Raw genomic sequence first — 23,436 nt, 5'->3', positions numbered from 1 at the left:
TGTCAGTTTTTACTCTGAAAAAATTATTAAAAAGATAAGTAGTTGATTAATGAAATAAATAATTAAACACATTAACCATTAAAGAAGTTTAAAGAGATTAATAAATTGAAAGTGTTATACTAATTAGGATCAAGATTTCGACAAGTTCAGTACAGATTATTACTTTTGCAGTCAGTATTATACTGTCTACAACACTTATTTTTTAAATATATCAGATAACATTATTGATTGTTCCGAGTTTAGATTCCAAAACCTAAATAGTAAGGAAATTATGTGGTTAATTTTTACGTTTGATTCCTAGAATTTATAGTAAACCGTGAACTGACTCCTCAAATTTGAAAAATCAATGCTTTAGTACTCCGAAGTATATTTATAATTTGAGGAACTGTAAATTGGCTTTAAATTTGGAACAGTAAAATTTTTATTTTAAACCTAATTTCAAAATTTGAAGACTGAAACATATTTTTGATTTGTAGAATCAAAACCAGATGTATCCAAAGTTCTAAGAAACAAATGCTTTAATCGTATTATATTGTTGTGCCCGTAGCTGCAATTTTTGAATTAGTAGGAGACATTGTACAAATAAAATTACAAGGTTCACGTGTATTACAAAATAAAATGCAAATTAGTTAGGTCGGATTTATTTATTGTTAAAAAGGAATAGATAGAATCAGAAAGAAATGGTAGAATGAAACCAACATCGTGTTAGAGAAGTAAAAGGGTCACACCACATGACGAAATCAACAAATATAACAGAAGAAGCTCGACTCTTCTTCATACATTATTATACATAGAAATAAGGAAAAGAATATTCCCATTTATGCTTACAGTCAGTCCTAATATCTCAGTCTTTGCCAAGCCCGCCTGATGTATTCAGACAACACGGCTCTCGGATTTACAACAACTTTCAAATAATAATAATTCAACTCCAAAGATAATATACAAACCTTAATTTTGAAAAAAAAATATATCTGGACACAAGAACCAACATCTCCTATGTCTGTCAGTATTCACATAACATTAAGATATTCAATATGTCGTGAGCACTTGCTAACCGGCGTAGATAGTACATTAGAACAGGAGGGCTAATAGACTTGACACCTATTCTGGGCCTTGCATTGGAACCATCATATGTTGACCCTGTGAATATTTAAAATAAGAAAAAAGAAAAAAAAAAGTAAATATCAAATTCGTATCTATAAGAGTCCTTTTACTCGTGGTAGCATCAATACCTTAAATTACGACATAAACCTTGAAACCATGGAAAAAACAAACGTAACAAATATAAATATGTATTCTCAATCATATGTTCCTCATTAAGCATAGAGAGGTTTAATAGACCCTTAAGCCACAAGGCTGTCCCACGAATGTTGCACCTTTAGGGATTGTCCGCTTAGGCAGATTGTGATGATTTGTACTTCCATTAAGTGGGCCAGCATCGAAAGGGCAACAAAGAGATAAAACGATTAAAGTGAATGTGAAATCGTTGTTAAATAATAACCGTTATGATGGCATCACAGTAATAACATGGCATTTTTTTGACCTATCTGCCATTTGCCATCCATTGTTTTCCATTATATAGTGACATTCACTATTTATCACTGTATGACGTCTTCTGCAATATCTATCATTGCTCACCATTATCCCTAACTACACCACGGGACACTTCAACCATAAGGTTCTAACATCACTGTGGCACCTTCAGGGATTGACAACTTAGGCAAAGTGTAACAATTTGTACTTCCATTGAGTTGGCCAACCACAAAATGGAAACAGGGAAAAGATAATGCTGTCATAGAAGAGTTGAGGCGAAACAAATTTTATTGGATAACCACTATGGCACGACCATAACACTACGTGACGCTTTTGGATTGTTTGTCATTTGTCATCCATTATTTTCCATTGTATGATGACATTCACTATTTGTCATTGTATGGTACCATACATACTCTCCATCGCCCACATTATCCATAATCATACTAGGGTGAGACGCAAGGTTGTCCACCAATGAGGCATATGAGATTGTCAGATTAAGAAAAGTATGATAATTTGTACTTACATTCAGTTAGCCAACAACGAAAGGGCGACAAAGGGAAAGGATAAGGTTGACATAAAAGGGTTAAAGTGAAATCCATGTTGTTTAACACTAACACTATAACATGGTCCTTTTTAGACATTCTACCATTTTCATGTTATTTTCCGTTGCAAGGTACCATTTATTATTTGTTTGTCATTGTATACATCATCTTTCGTACCTTCCATCACTTACCATTATCTATAATTACACTAAGGGCCATTTAAGCCACAAGCTTTACCCGAATGTGGCATATTTAGGGATTGTTGACTCAGGCATATTGTAATAATACATACTTCCATTGAATTGGCTAGTGGGAGAGGGCAAAAAGGGAAAGGATAATGATTTTGAAAGGGTTGAAGCGAAATCAATGTTGTTAAATAACCATTATGGTATCCATTATTTTTCGACCCTACTACCGTTTGCCATCCATTATTTTCCATAGTTCTGGGTATCCACTATTGTCGTTGTATGGTGCCATCTCCATTGCCTACCATTATAGACAATAACACTAAAGGACGCATAAACCATAAGATTCCCGCACCAATATGCCATCTTTAGGTATTCTCAACTTAGACATAGTGTGACAATTTGTACTTCCATTGAAGTAGGAAATGATAAAAGGGCAACAAAGGGAATGGATAATGTTGTCATAGAAGGGTCAAACTGAAATAAATGCTTTAAATAATTCTCAAGCCATCACCATAACACCATAATATGGAGGTTTTGGATCTTTCTACCATTTGCCAGCTGATATTTTACAATGTAAGGCTACATTCACTATTTGTCATTCTACCACCATAATATTATAACATGGCATTTTTGGGCCCATCTGCCATCCATTAATATCCATTGTATGGTGACATTCACCATTTGTCATTTTATGGTGTCATATACTCATCATTATCTATAACTACACTTAAGGATACTTCAGCCACAAGGTTGTCCCTCCAATGTGGCCTCTTTACGATTGTCGATTTAGGTAAAGTGTGATAATTAGTACTTCCATTGAGTTGGTCAACGATTAAAGGGGCAACAAAGGAAAAAATATTGTTGTCATAAATGAGTTGAAGTAAAATAAATATATGTTGATAAATACTTGATATGGCACTGCCATAAGGCAATATAACATGGAGGCTCTTTGGACCTATTTTCCATAAGTTATTTTCCTTTGCAAGGTACCCTTCTCTATTTGTTATGCTGCCATTTGCCATATCTTCCATCACCCACGATGGCACAACACCGTAGCAAAACACCCCTTCTTTTTCCCTTTTAGCCATTTCTTTCTTTTTATTAGCTCATTCTTCATTTCTTCAAATGTTTCCTTTTCTCTAAAATAATTTTCAGTTATAGCTGTTCTTGTTCTTCATGTGTTCAATGTTTTTATGTTTTTTCTTTTCAAAATTTCAGAATTTAGTTCTTGGTTTTTTGATTTTGAGAATCATGTTGTTCTACGCTTTTTAATCAATTAAACGTATAATGTTCCCAATTCTTTTCCACTTATAGCACAATGTCAAGCACCAAAAATCAATTTCTTTGGACACTTGATATTATCTTGGATTTTTAGTCTATGATTCAGTTATTTTCACTTTTACATATATGTTATCATTTTTGTGTGCCATAGGCTGTCATCATCAGTTGATAACCTTGAGTGGAATCCAAATTTAGGACCAACATTAAAAGACACATCCCAGATGTTAAAATCCAATTCTCACATCAGTCACAATGTAAAGACTAGAAAACTTTGTAGCTTAAGAATACTTCATTGACTTTATTTCATTCGCCCAGAATCACAGCTAGAAATAGTTTGAATTTAAAAATCATGATCATTAGCATTCTTTGCTACCTATCATGAAAACAAGGTAAACTTCGTGATCTTTTAAGACAACCACAAAAGAATGTCACGTGTTCCTGAAAAGAGCTCAGGGAAGTAGCTTGAAAAACCTAAATATAATACTTCAGTAACAAGTAACACCAAAGTAGGATATTAAAGCTTTTGATATCCAAGCCAAAATCAATTATCGTGCTTAAGACTAAAACGTATAATTAATAACATATTTATATTTAAGCACAGACCATCCATAAATGACATACAGATGCCAAAAGCATCATTCACACACTTCAAAAATGATCAGTAGCACAAACCCTATATCACAAGAAACCTCCAGCCAACCACCACCACAGGATTCTAAAAACTTTATTCAATCTTAATGCATTATGTGAAAAGACTTTTAAAGAAACCAGGGACCACAACAAATGAAATTTATTATTGTGTGTACTTTGTAAATCCATTAAGGAGGAAAATTTCCAACAACACTCAGTGTCCTACCAAGCTGAGAGAGACCACCCTTTAAAGATGGACCACACAATAAATAACCCCAAATAAACCAAAAATATGCTTAAAAAAGTGGCAGACATTATCAAGAGATAAAATTATTAAACCTAAATAAAAAAATATGCATAAGAACAACTTTTTACGAGAGACTTTAATGGGTGAATTGATTGTGCTACCAACCGAAGGTAGCTGACGCATTGACAAGTGTTATTTGGCACTAATTCTAAGGTGGAGGTTTTCAATATGCAGTGCAACTGTGTTTTCTAATATCAATCCAAAGTAGTGTTAGAGCCAGCATAGTGTGAATCATTTTAACTAAAGTAAACTTAAAAGTTTTTACAAGGAATAGGGACTAAACTTAGTTCTGCAAATGGAAATAGCAGTAAGTCACACATCCTATTAGGGTGCTTGCCACAAATTCATTACATCTCTTATGTTCACACTCCACGTCAGAAACAGAAAATTCTTTGATATTTACAGCAGTTACAATTTAGAGTTCAAACAACCACCTTAGCACCTTCATTTAACATTCAACATTGACAGCCCAGAAGAACACAAAGAAAGAAGATAATACAGCAACAAAGAGAGCACAGTTACCTGAGAATTTGTGTAACTAACCCCTTGGGAAAAAGAACCTTGATGAGTAAGCTGCAGATTTCACAACAAAAAAAGCGAATATGAGATCTAAGTTTGTTTTATATATACTTCGAGCAACACAATAAATCATAACTTCCAGGAACGTGGTTGCATTTTACCTGAGCACTAGGACCCGGTTGAACATCTTTCTTACCAGAGGTGTCTCCACCCTTGGCGGAGCCCTTGGTGTCACCCTGAAATACAACATATTGAAGAACCGTAACATAGAGATATGAACAAAGAGACTCAACAATAAAAATTACAAAGCATAACAAATATTCAAGCATTAGATGACAGATTCAAAATTACCTCCATCTGCAACATCCCCGAACCGTCCATGAGACAAAGCCATGATAACAAAAATGCCAATCAGCAAAAACCAAAAACGAGCATTAGGAAAGCCCAATAAACCAAACATAAAAACACGCAGTATACAAGTTTTTTGACTGGGGACCAGACAAACATTTAAAATAAAATAAAAATGAAATTGGTAAATTAAAATCACCTCTCTGTATCTTGTGAGGTAAATCTTCAAGGGATCGATATAATCCTCGAAACCAAGGGTGGCCATTGCCCAGAGCAAATCGTCCCCGTTAATAGTCTTTCTTTTCTCTCTCTGACACTTATCAGAGGCCCTACACAATTCAGCGGATTCAAAATTAAAGCACGTGATAACAGAAAAACGGAAGAGAATCAGAAAAAAAAGAAAAAGAAACACTAACTCGCTGGTGATGAAGCTGATGAACTCCGAGACGCACTCCTGAACAGTCTCTTTGGCGTCTTTGGCGATTTTCCCGTTAGCGGGGAGGGCCTTCTTCATGATGCGGCTTATGTTAGCGATAGGGAGGTACCTATCCTGCTCGCGCACGTTAGAGCGGGGACTGTGGTCGCCGCTCTCGTGGCTGCCGCCGCCTGGACTGGACGGACCGTCGGCCATAGTCGCCTGAACCCTGATTTGAGAGAGGAATAATCGGTGAAAAACATGGCGAAATTGAAAAAGAAGAAACCCTAATTGGAGAGAAGGAGTTGAGTTGTTATGTTGGTGAAGAGAAATGTTAAGAATACCTGTGATGGTATGAATTAGTTTGTATTTGGCGCGAGATCGGTGAGGGAATCGGACGCTGGAGAAGAAAGGAAGGTGGAGACGATTGAGATCTAGATTGAAGCCTATCACCACCGTTCGTTTTCTTTTATTACACAACAAACAGACACTAGACACTATCCTTACTTGCTTTTCGCTCCTTCCTCCACCCTTTTTATTTCTCTCTCTTCTCATACCCTTCCTTTTTTTTTTTCCTTTTTTTTTAATTTCTCCATTCAACTCCTCAAGTCAATGAAATAATTTATTATAGCAATTAATCATTTCTCATAATATGTGTCTCATTAATACGTAGACTTACATTTTTTTACTCAAACTATAAACTTAAAAGAAAAGGTGGAAGAATAAACTAATTAGTTTTTGATTAATAATAGTTTTAATGGTCCGTATAAATTATTAGCCTGCTAAATTTTAATTTTTAATATAAAAATGTAATAATTTATTTATTAATAATGTAACTTTTTATACGAACGGAAAATAAATAAAAATATATTGATGTGAGAAAGGAAAGAGATAAGGAATTCTTTGTTTGAAATATGTGAAGAAAATAAGTTTTTTTGTTAATACGAGTAAGATTAAAAATGTGATTTTAATTATTTTGTATAGTCTTTATGCCATTAACTTGAATAGAATGATTTAAGAGATAGTAATATTTATAAACACTGTTAATAATAATAGTATACTATAAAATATAGGATAAGGATTTTAATTTTCTTAATTAAATAATTCACGATGCTTGAAAGATAATAAATTTAGTTAATCATTTGTTTATAACTTGAAGTTGGTGATAGGGAATTATTGGAACATTTCTTTGTATAAACTTATTTTTTAATGTACATAACTACTAAAACATTAAAAAGGAAAGAGATGATTAATTGTGTTTTAATTTTTTTTTGAAATTGCTTGATAGATACCTAGTACCTACGAACAAAGTTTGAAGTAGGACATTGTGAAATAAAAATATTAAGAGTCACATCTCATAAAGTCTTTAGACCCAACTTCGACTTTATTAATATATTATATAAAGAGCTTTATGAAAGACATTTTCATAAATCTTCCTTTAGTTACAGTTAAATCACAAAAATATATATATATAAAAGGAGAAGAAGTATTTTTTTTTTATATTTTTACATTGATTTGTTTATAAATCTCATTATGTGTAACTCTGAATCAAATTGATTAAGTTTCATTCAACCTATTAATGTCGTGAGAATAAAGTGAGTTTTGTTTAAAGTTCAACCATGAAATAATTTGACAATTATTTGGACACACAAGTTTATTAGGTTCTCGAAATGAAAAAGAGTTAAGTTGGAAATTTGATCTCTAAAAAATTGATTTCCCACTGTTTAGTGTTATTTTGATTTGAAATTAAAATAGTATTATTTTAAAAAAATTATTTTTCTTAAATAGTTTTAGTAATTTTTTATTTTTTTTATAAAGGTGCATGATTGGACCATTGGGACCATGCAGAGTATTGGGAGACTCTCCTCGTCTGCCCTTTTCCTGCTTGTGCAGGTCTTTCTTTAATGCTTCCCATATACATACATAATACAAACCAAGATGTGAAATTACAGTTATAACTCTCATTAATTATTGCTTTAAAAAAACCTTTCATTAATTACTATATCTAGACTTGTAGTGGTTCGACTATTATATATATATATATATATATATATATATATATATATATATATATATATATATATATATATATATATATATATTTTAAAAAGAAATTTATATTTTGACAAAAAAAAATTTAATAATATTTTAACACAGCATAATGTTATTTTTTCTTTGGTTCATTATTTATTTATTACTGTATTTAGCATATTATAAATTCAATGAAAAAATAACACATTAAAAATCTATATTAACATATCATTAACCAATTTTAAAAAAAAGTAATCTAGTCAATCCACCCACTATTTTATAGTAAGACAAGACATAACCTTCAGCCCACTATCTGTTTTTGACACATCAAAACAGAATTATACAACTTGGTAATATTTTAATCTAACTACCATTTCTAAAATATCACCATTATGAAAGTTTCTTCGACACAAATCCTATGCACAATTATTTTTAACCACTCAGTTTTACTTTAAAGTAACAAATACCATGGTCCAGAAAAAGAAAAGTCGAGTTTTACATTTATATAATTTAAAAATTTCTAAACTTGAACTTCTGCAATAATAAAACAAATTCAAATTGTCAAATTGGGGAAAATAAAATCAACTGCAGTATACATATGGAACACAAGAACTGCAGTATACAAAGACTGTTCGTTTGGTTGGTAGGGTGCACCAATCATTAAACCAACCACATAAGGACAATCCCTCTCCACAATCAGACATTGAATGAAAGAGAGAAAAAAGATAAAATCATACGGCGAGAATTAACAAAAGAAAAACTTGATTTTGTCTACAAAAGATATCTATCTTGCTGTTGGCTGTGCAACTGATTCATCAATTGACAAGAAACTCTCAGCTCCAACTAGATCCATAGAACCCATGTTCAAGGAAGACTGAAAAGAATTTTTGGACATGTCATCTGAGTTCCCTTCTCTTAATGCTTCTGCCTGTCTTTCAATAGATATGGCATCTTGGATCTCCTTTAGAACTTCTGAAATTGATGGCCGCATATGTCCATGAGGCTGAACACACATCAATGCTTTCTCTGCTATTTTCCACATTGATTGTAGGTCATAATCATTCTGCAAAAAGGGATCAATAATACCTTGTATATCTCCACTCTCAATGTGTAATTTTGCCTGTGAAAATTTCATGCAGACAACCAAATTTAGTCTATGGTTTCAAATAAGGTTATGCTAGACATCATTATTATAAACTTTGACATCTCAGTTATGTTGACTCCAAAACCGATCAGTCGTTAGTCATCACATGAAAATTTAGTTGATAATTCATTCTGTCATCAATTCACACATAGATTTTGCATGTTCATATTATGATTTTCTTTTTCAGCGTTGCAAATTAAATACTACACAGATCATTTAAGTGAAAAAAGAAACTACAAAGGATGGTAGTTCCTTTATACTCCAAAGGTTCTATTTATGCATAAAAATAAAAACCTACCCATTGGACTATGTTTCGGCAATTTAGACCAAAGCTTTCATTTGATATTGCTTCTTGACCAGACATTAGTTCAAGGAGAATTACACCAAAACTATAAACATCACTCTTGTCTGTCAGCTGTTGGGAAATATAGTACCTGTCAAAGAAAAAGTTAGTCATGCAAGCCAAAATCAAGAAACAATAAATTTAGTTTTTGCTCGAACACACAAATTCACTTAAAATAGATAAAGGCCTTACTCAGGATCAAGATATCCTACTGTTCCCCGAACTATGCTTGAAACATGTGAGACTCCATCAACAGCAAGTTTTGAAAGACCGAAATCAGAAACCTTGGCTTTCATGTGCTTGTCGAGAAGAATATTGCTGCTTTTTAAGTCTCTATGAATAACGACAGGAACACAACCCGTATGAAGATATTCAATACCTGAACAACCATGAGAATAATACATTTAGCATCATGTGATTGATCATAAGAGAAGGATCGTTCAATCAGAAAAATTAGAGGAAAAGTGGTTTTATATTCTAAAAGCACTAGCTTAACAATACCTTTGGCAGCATCTTCAGCAATCTCAAGACGCTTAATCCAGTTGATGCTTCTTCCATTGGCTAATGGACCTACAAGAAAATATTAGACACAAATGAACATATGAATTTCTGCTCCTTGATTTAAGTCATGCAGGCTTACCATAAAGATGTTCTTTGAGAGTGCCATTATGCATGAACTCATAGACAAGCATACTATTCTCTTCATCTCGACAATAACCAAGCAGCTGTACCAAATTTCTGTGGTGTATTCTTGAAAGAAGAGTTACCTGGATCAAAGGAAAACATCATACCAATTACGATAGAATTAGTAAGAAAGTAGCAACTTTTTTGTATTTAATGCTTTATTTAGAAAAAATAAAAGGCTGAAAAGAAGATAGAGAAAAAGGGGAAAAATATGGAATATAAGTTACCACCTTTATTCAGATGTCAAACAAAAAATAGAGAAAATTATTAGAAAACTGAAGACTACAAATTCATTTTTTATTTTCTCTCCACCCTTTCTTTGGATAGGTAAGATTATATGTAATAGAAGTAATGCAATGGTAGTGGTTTTTCTTTCAATTTTTTTTAAAATAAACTGCTTCAAGAACATCATTGTATGAGCAGCAACCAGCATATCCATTCATTTAGTTCTTCTGAAGTAGATAAAAAACCTTTCCGCTAATTAAAGCACAACCAATTTATATTTATCAAGGGTTTGCTACATCAACTTTCTGTCGGTCCATGCATTATTTCAATTGTTGATAAATCTGTTTTACTTCTATGATACAAAGCAAAAACCAAAAGATCACAAAATGAAATGCCATGCCACAGAAAGCAAAACAATAAGTGATAGAGTAATGCTAGAATACTTATAGAGGTTAATTAAATGCAGGTTACCTCATTCGAGAACTCTCGCTTGCCTTGATAGGAATTACTGGTTAAAACTTTAACTGCTATCTCTTTTCCATCTTTTAGCTTCCCGTAGTAGACAACTCCAAAACCACCGGCACCAATTTTTTTCTCGAAGTTATTTGTAGCATTTTCAATTTCAGAAAAACTGAAGCAGTGAGCAGCTTCTGCAGGATCATCGTTCTTCCAAGAAGCCAGCCTTTGAGCAGGGAGAGAATCAGCTCGGTCTATGAAAAGTGTAAATGTATAAATCATGATCTATCATCTCAAAGATCAAACAGACACAATAAATGGTTGTGTTTAGATTCTACCTTGCTGATAATATTTTCTCTTGCCTTTGCGCATATACAGGCAAGATATAACAGTAGCCAAAAGTAGAACAGAAGCCCCAACTGATGAACCAATAATTACGTACATATGCCCCTTTATTTTGCTTTCTTTGTGAAGATTGAGGTTTCCAGAGTAGCTTACGAGGATGACAGGAAAAAAGTAGAGGTTATCAAATATAAACGAAGAGAGAATTAGAATATTTGCAACACAAGAATAAAAGATTTGTTATGATACAAGAAACATATTATTAACTAGAGATCTGAAGTAATAGCATTCCAAAAGGATACAAAATTTAAGTATATCAAGTTGAACTTGAAAAAGAATGTAGCATTCGATATTTACTAAGATTAGCTGACAGATACGAAACTGTTTATCTAAGCAATCAAAGCAACACGATATCCGTCTGAAAGTCAGAAACCAACATATTGAATGAAAAATATCTAAAGAAAGGGACAACGGTAAATGTGAAAGAGAAAAACAAGTTGGTGAAGAAAGTGCATGTGGGTATTAGCACATTTACATATCAGAAGCAATCAATAGTGTAAAACAACACATTAATAAAAATTAAAAAGGCACTCAATTAGGTTTTTCTCCTGAATAGTCTCTTAATTGATCAAACCTAGATTGTTACTTTTTCTGGTTATAAAAGCAGCCAAGTTCATTTAATGTTGTAAAAGATATCAACACATTAGACAAACCAGATACAGGTAAACATATAAAAGAAAACAATTAACAGGATAGGAAAATTCATCTACTATCCAATAAGATTTAAACTGTCAATATTTCCCTCCATTTTCTTATATGGTAATACTGAGTGCTCTTATCTTAAGTTAGAAAGTTAACATTATACTCACTTCAAAACCAAATCCTTACTAAGAAGATCTGATGGTATTGTTCCAGATAACAAGTTATTTTGCACATACCTGCAAATATCATAAGCATTACTTGAATTTCATAAAAAACTCAATAAAACAAATAACCAAAGCATAATAACTTAACGTGACTTAGTCTGCATGTTCATCAACAAAATGATACTCGTTTTTAGTAGAGATATGTATTTTATTTAAGATCATAATTAGATTTATCAAAGTATCTTAAGTCTAGAGTGTTTACAGTTCCCTCAAGTTTGGAAGGTTCACTAAAGAAGTTGGGAGCACACCGGTCAATTGATTGTTTTCTAGATGACTGCAAAAGAAAAAGGTTTCAGTTAGCTAACTACTACATAACATGACAACAGGAAGGAAGATAGCAATGATTACATGATCTTTAAGTCCATGCACCCAATAAAATCAGGTAATGGACCAGTCAACATATTTCCATCAAGCCATCTGCATCCGAGAATAAATCACATCAATACCACAATACAAGTTTAACGCACCAAACATGAGACATCAACAACCCAGTCCAGAAATATTAGAAATTAAGATGAAACTTACAGTTCAACCAAACCAACCAATTTGGTGATATCCAAAGGAATATTGCCAGTCAAATTTCTATTGGATAACAAGCTGTCACCAGAACCAAAAAAAAAGTTACTATTACAAGATCAATTATACTTCTCTTTTAAGTCTCAAGATATATAGCAACATTCTTTTTACGAAGAAAACTGCACTTTTTCTTTCCCTTTTATTTTTTGCAGAAGAGAGAATCCACAGGCCAAATTAAAACCAAAAAAAGATTAACCTTTACATTGAGACTATTCTTGGTTGTGGATCAGAGTTACATCGAACCCATGACCATGGAACAGGTAGACATGGATCACCACCTTCTTTGGCCCAGTCTGCTTCAGAGTAGTGCGAAAGTATGCTGGAGATAGTTGCTCCTGCAAATCATTCAATCCACACAGTACATATATTACAATTTTCTTATGCTATAAACAAGACCTAACTAATAGCACTTGCATCACAACAGGCATGCTTATCAAAGAATAACTTGATACAGTTGAAAGTTAGTAACGAAACACATCATTTAGTAAGGTAGCCTCTTATTAAGGAACTAACCATCTAGAGAACCATCATTTTTCTCCAAATACATGTTTATCTCCATGGCGTTTAGGAGAGGTCCCCTAGAGGAATCATATGTCTTGCCAAATCTAAACGAGAGCACAAAAGGTAGGGATATATTGGTATATCCTGGTTCATAAAGACGATATTTCCCTTGAGCGTTTTCTTCAATATTTACAACTGCCTTACTAACATCAGGCTGGCCTGGAAGTACTAGCCTGAATTTTCTGGACTCATTGGGACCCAGATCTTCAATCTCAGCAAAATAGGTGAATGCCCAACCAGTACCAGGAAAACCATCCAAGTTTAATCGGTAAGTTAGAGATCCATTAGTACCCACTACAGCTGTCTGCATCACTTTCACTGGTGGCATTTCATCTCTGTTCACATCAATTGGTGCTTCTGTAGAAATTTTTTCGGTTCCAGCAGCTACATCAACAAGATAATTAGCTTTCTTTATAGAATCCGACTCCCAAATTCTATCAAAGGGGTCATCAGGATACCTGAAAGGGCGGAATTATAAACTTATTAAACCACAGGAAACTGTTTAAAAAAAACACAAAATAAGATAGCCACTACAAATCTAATAAAGTACATAAGTTAGAGAAGGAATCTATAAAATAACTTTTTTGTCATGAAGAGTTGAAGACAATTACAGTCAATTGATAACTAAGATTTTACCTAGTAAATATGGAAATTAATATGCAAGCTCGTGTATTTAAATTTTTCCAAGTAGTTGGAACAACATGGTTCATGGTTCATTAATTGATCATGCAAAACTCTCACACACTTATCAAAAGATTCATCACAAATATTAACTTGTAGCAGAACATCTTATGAAGTAACATGTAGAATGGCTTAAGGTACCTAATTGGAGCATCATTCTCTGCACCAAAATTTATCCTTGCAGAGACACTAAGGTAAAAGTGTTCCTCAAATTGTGTATAATAAACTGAACCATTGAATTGGCGAAGTTCAAGCGTAGAGATGAATGGTTGTCCGGTTGTTGCATTTGATAAACAAACACTCACTGTAGGACTTGAAGCCAGAAATATAAGCTCTCGCATTTCTATGCTGTTGGCATCCGATATAACAATGGTAGACCAGTGTGTAGCCCCAACAGAAATGTCAAATTTTGGATAAACATTATTATTGTCAAAGTTCCCATACAAGAAAGAGGCCCTGAGCAGATACCTCGTCCTACTCACAACATCAAGTGTGTAACAGTATTTCCTCGAATCAGCAGGAAAGTGTCTGAGTGTCGTGTATTGCTTCCGTGTCTCATTTGCAACTGATATAGTACTTGTTTGTCCATAAGTAAGCTTATTATCAGGAGTCCACCGAAGATCAATTTCATCAGTGAATTCTGTTGTACCTCCACAGTCCAAACTTACAAAACCTGCTTAAGATGACATGTTTTTGTTATTCATTACAACCAAGATTAATTCCAAACTCTTGACACACTAATTGAATTAACAAAACAAATAGGATAAAAGACACTTTGCTGAAAATCCAAGAGATTAGTTGCAAGTAAAAATAAATATCAAAGCAATTAAAAGTTCAAACTAAAAAAAAAAATTCTGAACAACAAAACCTTAGAATAAGCTTGAAAAAACAACAGGATAAAAAAAATTCATTAAACCATCATAAACCTTAATCAGAACCGATCTCATATCCAACTGAACCGATATGAATCAAAATCCCTTAGGCTTAGATCTTAGCTTTTTTTGCAATCCATTTTATTGTTTGTGTAAGCACTTCACAAAAGCTTCAATAATCACAAATCTCCCTCTAAAACAAGATGGTAATTTTGCTACCCCGGATTCGAAGAATAAACCAAAAAGACATTTTTTTATATAGAAAAATAATGACAAGAAAAACCGCTAAAGAGCAGCATAGGGCACAACACAGAAACGAGAACAAAAGGCAGAAACATTAACAAGCGGTGGCAGGGAACAAAAAACTAAGATAAGTAGTAAAACAAGACACCATTTGCATCGTATATAAAGGTTATGAAGTAAAAAAAGGCAATGAGAGAGCAAAATGAAGTAAGAAAGATACCTTGCATAATCTGAGCAGAAGAAAAAGGTGAATGGAGTGGGAATGAGAGTATAAACGTGAGAAAGGAGAGAAAGAGTAAAGTAGCCTCCATTTTCTAGCATGCGAGGCTTTGCTGAGATGAAACCATAAAAAATGGCGGAACCCAACCCAACCAAGAAACTGAGTTAGTCTCAAAGTTTCACTATACTCAGACGGAGACGGACATAAATACCATGATAGAAGTTGGCATCGCTTTTCCTCTGTTGCTCGCAGTCTTCTACACTAAATAATACAACAAATAATGTACCAAAAAGACGTGCCTGATATTTAAAATAATCATTTATTTTCCGTTCTATAATTTCTACACTGCCTATTATAAATTTGTATCATAATTATTAATATTCCCATTAATCATATTTAACTAATTCAAACACCATCGATTTCATTACATAAAAATCTAGCCAATCCATTTAATCCGAGTAATATTATAATAGTATAATTATATACGTTTATTTAAGTAGTCATATGAATCAAATCATAAAACAACTGCTAAAATGTTTTAAAAAATGCATTAAACACTACTTGTCACATTACCTTGATTGAAGTAGTGACAAAAGTCGTAACTAAATTGAGTAATTAAGAGTGTCAGATTTTATTGTTATGACAATAGTATCATATACTTTTTTTAATAAACCAAATTTCGTAAACATTGATATAAAACTGCATTTTATAAAAGAGATTAATACTTAAGGATTTATAAAGTTAGTAAACTATATAATAGATCTGGTACTATAAAAGTTTTCTTGAAAAAAAAGTAATTTCATCCTTTGGATTTGATTCAGGTAACTAATAATTAATTTTACAACGAACTTAGTGAAAATCAAAGTCGGTCTTATTTAATGTATTTGTCTTAGTATACAAGATTGTCTATTGCTACATGTGTAGTGCATTAGGGTAAGCCTCTCATCTTACCAAGTAATGATAATATCGTTTCATTCTTTATTGTACTATTTTCCCTTCATAACAGGTCACCGGAAAATTCCTTCTTACAATTTTACAGTCTTTTGATTACTATTTTTTAAATGGTTAAGGTTTTTAAAATTTTATAGAATAGTTGAAATCGAATGCTATTAATATTTTTATAAGGAAATGGATTATTATTTCTTTAAACTAAAAACTATATATTTGAGTTTGTAAATATAACTACATCTTCTAATTCAGTGATTTATAGATGAAAATTTTTATTTTGCTAATTGGGACATTGCGATTACGATGATCTCGGGTTGAATTAGTTTCTAAAAATAAATTCGAAAATCAATATAGTTCAATAATAATTTAAGTTTTAAATTGTTTATAGTTCATTGGATTTGTTTTTTATTATTCAATTATCAAAAATTCAATAACAGATAACATTGGGTATTTATTTTGATTTTATTCTGGGTCTGTGGTGTGTGGGTCCCGTGGCTTGACGACACAGTCATCTCTGAGGACCCATGTCTATGATGGTGCTGAGGTGGCAGAGACCGAGCTAACAACCATCGCGCGTGTTTGTTAACAATTATCAGCACTAAATTCACCATTTCCAAAGGTTTTTTTTTTTCTCAATCTCAATTTCACAGTTTTCAACAAGTAAAAACTCACAACATAAACTAGTCTTTAATTTTTATCTTAAATATTTGTTTAACGTAACTGATAGTTTATTTTTGATATTTTTATAAAAGCTTATTTAAAGAACTACAAAATTCATCTCATTCTTATATGAGCAATTCCGTATACTAAAGGGAAGTGATCTCTCATATTTTTCAATAATTTTTTTTTAACAATGATAGTTTATTTTGATATCTGATTCAAGTGAAGATAAGTATGTAAGACTCAATTATAATTAAGATCAACCAAAGTGTGTTTAGATAGATAGATAAGATGAATATGTTTTACTGTGATAAAATTTATAGTTAAACTCAACTCATGAAACATTTAACAATCCAAATTAGAATGTCTATTTGGGTAAGTATTATTGGAACTTATTCCATATGAAAAATTCTGATATTATTAACTGAATGGATAATATCTAATTTTTTTTAATTGAATATTGAAATAATATATATATATATATATATATATATATTTTGTTCTCAGTCTTTTGTTTTATAATATTTTTTTCTTTAACTTAAAAACTTTTTTTTTTTATAATTGTTTGTCATCATCAAACTATTCACATATTTTGGATCTTTTTCCTCTTGTCACAACTTTTTGTGTTATTATATTGAAATGATATGTCAATTAGATATTTTTTATATCTCAATTTGAATATTTTTATTTTTTCTTACATAGAAATTTTTAACTTTCATTTTAAACGTTCAATAGCATAATTTTTTATTTACTAAAGTAATATAAAAAATATTCTTTATTCTCTTATTCTTAATTTTGTTTCATTTCAAGAATTCTTATGATGTAATAAAACAATTGTCATTTTCATTATTTTTAGAAGTTCAAGTAGTTTGATACTTGAAATTTTTTTTAAATCTCTAAGATGTTTTTTTATCTTATCATACACTTAATTGTACATTTGTTTTACTTTATACCATTCCATTCAATGGTTTATTGTTTCAAAAACACACATTTGATTATTTTTACATTTTTTTAAATATTTTTATCTGTTGTTTGTTTTTATCATGTATAATACTGTTTTGATATTTTTTACATAATTATTTTTATTTTCTAAAACTCATTATCATCAATAATTTTATCAATGCAATTATATAAATAAATTTAATTTATTATAATATAATCATTTAATGTGATTATCATGAATCTTATTTATCATTTACAAATATATTGAAGTTAAAAAAAATGAAAAATCTATACTAAATTTAATTTATTATTAGTTTAAATTTTATTTTTGTGTATGATTTTGTTGTGTATTATAATTTTGTAGGGTATAAAAATCATATTTCATTAGAATTTAAAGAATTAAAATAAAAAAATTAAAATATTTTTTAATTTGAATATATATATTTTTAAATTTTTTAAAAATATTTTCCAATTTTCTTTTATTAATGTTTAGAAATTTAATAGATATTTTGATTTTCATTAAACTTATTTCTAAATATTTGATATTAAAAAAAAGATAATAACTCCTTTTCATATTGAACATTTGCCATAATTTTTTATTAATCCGTGGATACGGATATACTCATTACCTTTAAAAAAAAATTGTACCAGATCAATATAGGAATAAGCATTAGGATTTTATGTTAAATAAAATAAAAAAAAGAGTGGTAAATAAATAAAAAAGACCCGCAAATATTAAGCATTAGGATTTTATGTTAAATACAGTGTTAATTGATACATCAAAGAGGATCAATCTCTTACGTCTTTCCTAATAAAAAAAATTATATTTTATATTATTTTTCCCTTTCTCTTAAACATGAGATGCATCTATGTTTGCTTCACATATTATAGGCATTCAAAAAATAAAAAAGGAAAATAAAACAATCAAATATTACCTGTAAATGTTTCAACTCTTTATAATATATATATATATATATATATATATATATATATATATATATATATATATATATATATATATATATATATATATATATATATATATATATATATATGGGTTTACTAATGCGCGTACGTCTGTTGTTCAGTTGGTACATTTTAGCAATGTGTACCGGATTTTAGTAGACAAAAATACACTTATATATCATAGATTCTAAGTTTTAAGGTTAAGGGTATTTTAATAATTTTTTAATAATTTTCATTCTCAAAACTTAAAAAAAAAAAAAAAAAAACCTTAAGAGAACTGGCCCAGCACTGTTGCATTTGGTATGTGGCCCAGCCCATATTAGTTTGCCACTGACGGGGTTTAGAATAAACCACAGATGCCACGCAAGCAGTCTTATGTGCGCGATATGAGAGCAAAAAGAGAGAGAACAGAGCTTCTTGAAGGTTCCAGTAGAAGTAGAAGCAACGATGGCGTCCGCGTAAGCTGAGCGTCGCAGAGGCAGCTATGGACGACGGTGTAGAAGGGAAAAGGAACGAGCACAACGTAAGAGGTAAGAAAAATACCGTCTTTTATTATTCTGTGATTACTTTTAGAGTTCTTACAAATGATAGTGATCTTCTTTCTATATTGAAAACCATAAAGAAAACAAAGGGGAGAGCTCTATTTATAGAGCTCTGTCAAACTAACAACTAAACTACTAACAGTAAAACCTAGTATAACAGAAATGGTTACTGTCTTTATGACAGTAAAGAATTAGTTTCAATCCTAATAGCCTCCCCTCAAGCTGGACGATGGATGGTCGTCAGTCCAAGCTTGGGAATAATCGATCTGAATCTGACGCGATGAGGGAACTTTGTGAAGATATCAGCTAACTGTTCGTCGAAGCGCACGGGAAGAAGGTTTAGGAGTTGTTCCTGTACCTTTTCACGAACCACATGACAGTCAAGCTCAATATGCTTGGTCCGTTCATGAAAGCTCTGATTGTGAGCTATGTGTCTGGCTGACTTGTTGTCGCAATATAGGGTCATGATTCCTGACTCTTCTACTTGAAGGTCATGTAGTAGATAACTGAGCCACTGTATCTCGCATAAAGTGGCTGCAAGTGCTCTATATTCAGCCTCAGTAGATGATCTGGAGACAGTTTTCTGCTTCTTAGATTTCCATGAAATGAGAGAAGATCCAAGAAAAATGCAGAATCCTATTATGGATCTTCTGGTGTTGGGACATGTGGCCCAGTCTGAATCACTGAATGCCTTTAGTTGCATAGGAGAGTCAGCAGGGAAAAACAACCCCTCAGATGGCTTAGATTTGATGTACCTGAGAATATGTTGGATGGCCCGAAGGTGGTAATCAGTAGGTGATTGAACAAATTGACTGAGTAAATTAACTGAAAAGCACAGGTCAGGTCTAGTGTTTGTGAGGTATAATAACTTCCCTATTAGCCTTCTGTAAGGGCCCGGATCATCTAGATAGCTGTCCAATTTGTATAAGGAACTTGTGTCACTAAGAAATGGAGTAGATGAAGGCTTACAACCCAACATTCCTGTGTCTTCTAGTATATCTAGAGCGTATTTCCTTTGGCATTGGTGGATCCCTCTTTTAGATCTAGCTACTTCCAATCCTAGGAAGTATTTGAGTTCTCCTAGGTTCTTTATTCAGAACCTGTTATGGAGAAGTTCCTTTATGTGGTTGATCTCCATCATGGAATTCCCTGTTAACACAATATCGTCTACATACACAAGAAGGGCAGTAAAGCTAGTAGGTGTTTTCTTAGTAAATAAAGAGTGATCAGATTTAGATTGAACAAACTTGGCAGTTATTAGGAAGGAAGAAAGTTTTTCAAACCACTGCCTGCTGGCTTGTTTTAAGCCATATAATGACTTGGTTAACCTACAAACCTGTCCTTCATTGTATGTGTTTAGTCCTGGGGGTGGTTCCATGTAGACCTCTTCATTAAGGTCTCCGTGCAGAAAGGCATTGTCTACATCCAGTTGATGTAGAAACCAACTGTTGGAAGCTGCTAGAGCAATAAGTAATCTGACCGTGGTGAGTTTGGCCACAGGGGAAAATGTGTCCAGATAATCTATGCCCTCTTGTTGCGTATAACCTTTAGCCACTAAACGGGCTTTGTATCTCTCAATACTGCCATCTGCTTTGTACTTCGTTTTGTACACCCACTTGCAGCCTATTTGATGGAAGCATCCTTGCAATTCAATCACGAGTACTTCCAAAACCAGAGAAGGCAGCGATTAGTTGGATGACGATGAGGCACGGTAAGTGTTTGATGAGTGTTTCAATGAAGGTGTATGAGTGGATCAAGGAATCTCAAGCTCCGAAAGCCTTCCAAGAGGGAAGGAAGCTAGAGGAGAATGTGCAGAATAGGCACAAAGTGTTTGAACTCTGAAAGAATGTCTGGAGAAATCTCAACAGCATTTCATTATCAATTCAAAGTTGAATTTACAAAGGATGAAGCCCCCTATTTATAGATGAAGGAGAACTTCTAAGACGTGTTATGCAAGCTATTCTAAAGGCACGTGATGCAATGAAAGGAAGCTTGGGAAGCAAGCTAAGTTTGCCAGCTAAGCAGAACTGCAGAGGAAGATGGAGTTGCTGTCTGCGGTGCCGCTGGGCTGTACCCTTTGCTTTTCCTTGCTTGGTTACTCCTCCAAGTGTTTGCCAAGCTTTATTTTAATGACCTACAAAACAATGTAAAGTTATTTAAAGAGGAGGAAGATTTTAGTAATTAATACTCCATAAGAGCAAAGTAGTGAGTGCTCCCTCTTCCTCTTGGATTCTCTTAGACATGGCTCTTGTTAAAGGTCCTATGTTGAGCTTGGATGGTCCTCCATCAGTCCCTCCCTCTTGAAAAAGATCTGTCCCCAGATCTTGGGAACCCTGTTGGGCATCTCCTATGAAAGGAATTAGATCACAAATGTTAAAAGTAAGACTGACGCCATAACTTTCAGGAAGGTCTAACTGATATGCATTATCATTTATCTTCTTGATCACTTTGAAAGGACCATCACCTCTAGGGCTTAATTTGGATTTGCGTTGAGAAGGAAATCTATCCTTTCTCAAGTGAAGCCAAACTAAGTCTCCTTCTTTTAAGAGTACTTGTTTTCTCCTTTTGTTGTTGTATTCAGAATACTTTTGAGTTTGTTTTTCAATATGTGTTTTAACCTTTTCATGCAACTTTTTGATGAACTCCGCTTTAGAAAGACCTTCTTTATGAAGAAAAGAAGATGTTTCTGGAAGGGGAAGTAGATCAAGAGGTGTGAGAGGGTTAAAACCATAAACAACCTCAAAAGGAGAAAGTTTAGTAGTTTTGTGAACTACTCTATTATAAGCAAACTCTATATGAGGTAGATGATCATCCCAATTTTTAATATTGCCCTTCAACATTACCCGTAATAGAGTAGATAGAGACCTATTTACTACTTCTGTTTGCCCATCAGTTTGTGGGTGACATGTAGTAGAAAATAGTAGTTTAGTTCCTAGCTTAGCCCAAAGTGTTTTCCAAAAGTAGCTAAGAAACTTAACATCTCTATCAGAAACTATAGTTTTGGGTAAACCATGCAATTTAACAACTTCTTTAAAGAAGAGTTTTGCTATATAGCTAGCATCATCTACTTTGTGGCAAGGTATAAAATGAGCCATTTTACTAAATCGATCAACCACCACAAAGATAGAATCAAAGCCCTTTTGAGTTCTTGGTAGACCTAAGACAAAATCCATACTAATGTCTTCCCAAGGGGTACTAGCTATGGGAAGAGGAAGATAGAGTCCATGAGGCATTACTTTAGACTTAGCTTGTAAACAAACTATGCAACTAGAACAATGCTTTTGGACATCTATTCTCATGTGTGGCCAATAAAATTTGCTTTTCAAAGTATGAAGAGTTTTATCAACTCCATGATGGCCCATGAGTCCTCCACCATGACTTTCTTTGATAAGAAGCTTTCGAATAGATCCTTGGGGTATGCATAGTTTTCCTTTATTAAAAAGATACCCCTCAGAAATATAAAATCCATCGAATGGCTTCTTAAGACAAGATGCATAAGTGGATGCAAAGGTAGGATCAGATTCATAAAGTTGTTTAATGTCATCAAAACCTAGTATTTGGGATCCTAGAGTAACTAGCAATGCATGTCGTCTAGATAAAGCATCCGCAACAACATTAGTACTCCCCTTTTTATGTTTGATGACGTATTGAAACTGCTCAAGGTACTCAATCCACTTTGCATGTCGCTTGTTCAACTTTCCTTGCCCTTTAAGATACTTGAGAGATTCATGGTCAGTGTTTATTATAAACTCTTGAGACACTAAGTAATGCTCCCAAGTTTTCAATGCTCGAATGAGGGCATAAAGTTCTTTGTCATAGGTAGGATAGTTCAAAGTAGGTCCCCTAAGTTTTTCACTAAAATAAGCTATTGGATGACCTTCTTGTATAAGAACAGCGCCTATTCCTACCCCAGAAGCATCACATTCTACTTGAAAAGCTTTGGAAAAATTAGGTAAATGTAGAATGGGTGCATGTGTTAACTTATGCTTTAAGGTCTCAAAAGCTAGACTTTGTTTCTCATCCCATTTGAATGGCACATCCTTCTTCAAAAGTTCATTAAGGGGAGCAGCAATAGTAGAAAACTTTTCTACAAAGCGTCTATAGAAACCTGCTAGACCTAGAAAACTTCTTACTTCTCCCACTGTTTTGAGGATAGGCCATTCTTGGATAGCTTTGATTTTGCTAGGATCAACATGTACTCCTTCTTTCCCAACTTTGAAGCCTAGAAAAATAACACTTTCTTGACAAAAGGTACATTTGTCAAAGTTGGCAAATAAATGGTGTTGTCTAAGCAAAATCAATACTTTC

General features: G+C 32.8%; 2 protein-coding genes across 3 annotated transcripts; both read right to left on the bottom strand.

The window, feature by feature from the left end:
- Positions 1-732: 732 nt before the first annotated feature.
- Positions 733-6,305, bottom strand: LOC108329241 (nuclear transcription factor Y subunit B-10). Its single transcript, XM_017563367.2, has 7 exons — positions 6,111-6,305; positions 5,768-5,995; positions 5,551-5,680; positions 5,355-5,360; positions 5,165-5,239; positions 5,007-5,057; positions 733-1,140 (listed from the first exon to the last, which is right to left on the bottom strand). The coding sequence occupies exons 2-7, from the start codon at positions 5,980-5,982 to the stop codon at positions 1,102-1,104; spliced, it is 516 nt and encodes a 171-aa protein (XP_017418856.1). The 5' UTR covers positions 5,983-5,995; positions 6,111-6,305; the 3' UTR covers positions 733-1,101.
- Positions 6,306-8,266: 1,961 nt separating this feature from the next.
- Positions 8,267-15,330, bottom strand: LOC108329453 (probable LRR receptor-like serine/threonine-protein kinase At1g67720). 2 transcript variants are annotated; one of them, XM_052872699.1, is made up of 15 exons: positions 15,071-15,330; positions 13,877-14,408; positions 13,007-13,512; positions 12,696-12,828; positions 12,443-12,514; positions 12,266-12,334; positions 12,120-12,191; positions 11,861-11,929; positions 10,988-11,142; positions 10,665-10,903; positions 9,925-10,051; positions 9,786-9,854; positions 9,477-9,663; positions 9,240-9,375; positions 8,267-8,917 (listed from the first exon to the last, which is right to left on the bottom strand). In XM_052872699.1, exons 1-15 carry the CDS (start codon positions 15,159-15,161, stop codon positions 8,582-8,584), a joined length of 2,793 nt encoding a protein of 930 aa, XP_052728659.1. In that variant the 5' UTR covers positions 15,162-15,330; the 3' UTR covers positions 8,267-8,581. The 2 variants fall into 2 exon arrangements, with proteins under 2 accessions (XP_052728659.1, XP_052728660.1); XM_052872700.1 differs by having other exon boundaries at positions 9,786-9,845.
- Between the last annotated feature and the right edge of the window lie 8,106 nt (positions 15,331-23,436).

The sequence above is a fragment of the Vigna angularis genome, chromosome 2 (assembly GCF_016808095.1).
Source record: "Vigna angularis cultivar LongXiaoDou No.4 chromosome 2, ASM1680809v1, whole genome shotgun sequence".
Taxonomy (NCBI): domain Eukaryota; kingdom Viridiplantae; phylum Streptophyta; class Magnoliopsida; order Fabales; family Fabaceae; genus Vigna; species Vigna angularis.
This window is presented reverse-complemented; position numbering and strand designations above follow the sequence as displayed.

Coding starts and splice junctions, on each gene's coding strand:
- LOC108329241 (XM_017563367.2), bottom strand. CDS start 5,982: ATGGCCGACGGTCCGTCCAGTCCAGGCGGCGGCAGCCACGAGAGCGGC. Junction 5,058..5,164: donor AACCGGGTCCTAGTGCTCAG/GTAAAATGCAAC, acceptor TGAAATCTGCAG/CTTACTCATCAAGGTTCTTT. Junction 1,141..5,006: donor TTAGTTACACAAATTCTCAG/GTAACTGTGCTC, acceptor AAATATTCACAG/GGTCAACATATGATGGTTCC.
- LOC108329453 (XM_052872699.1), bottom strand. CDS start 15,161: ATGGAGGCTACTTTACTCTTTCTCTCCTTTCTCACGTTTATACTCTCA. Junction 9,855..9,924: donor TCTCAAAGAACATCTTTATG/GTAAGCCTGCAT, acceptor ATTTTCTTGTAG/GTCCATTAGCCAATGGAAGA. Junction 9,664..9,785: donor TGCTGAAGATGCTGCCAAAG/GTATTGTTAAGC, acceptor ATGGTTGTTCAG/GTATTGAATATCTTCATACG.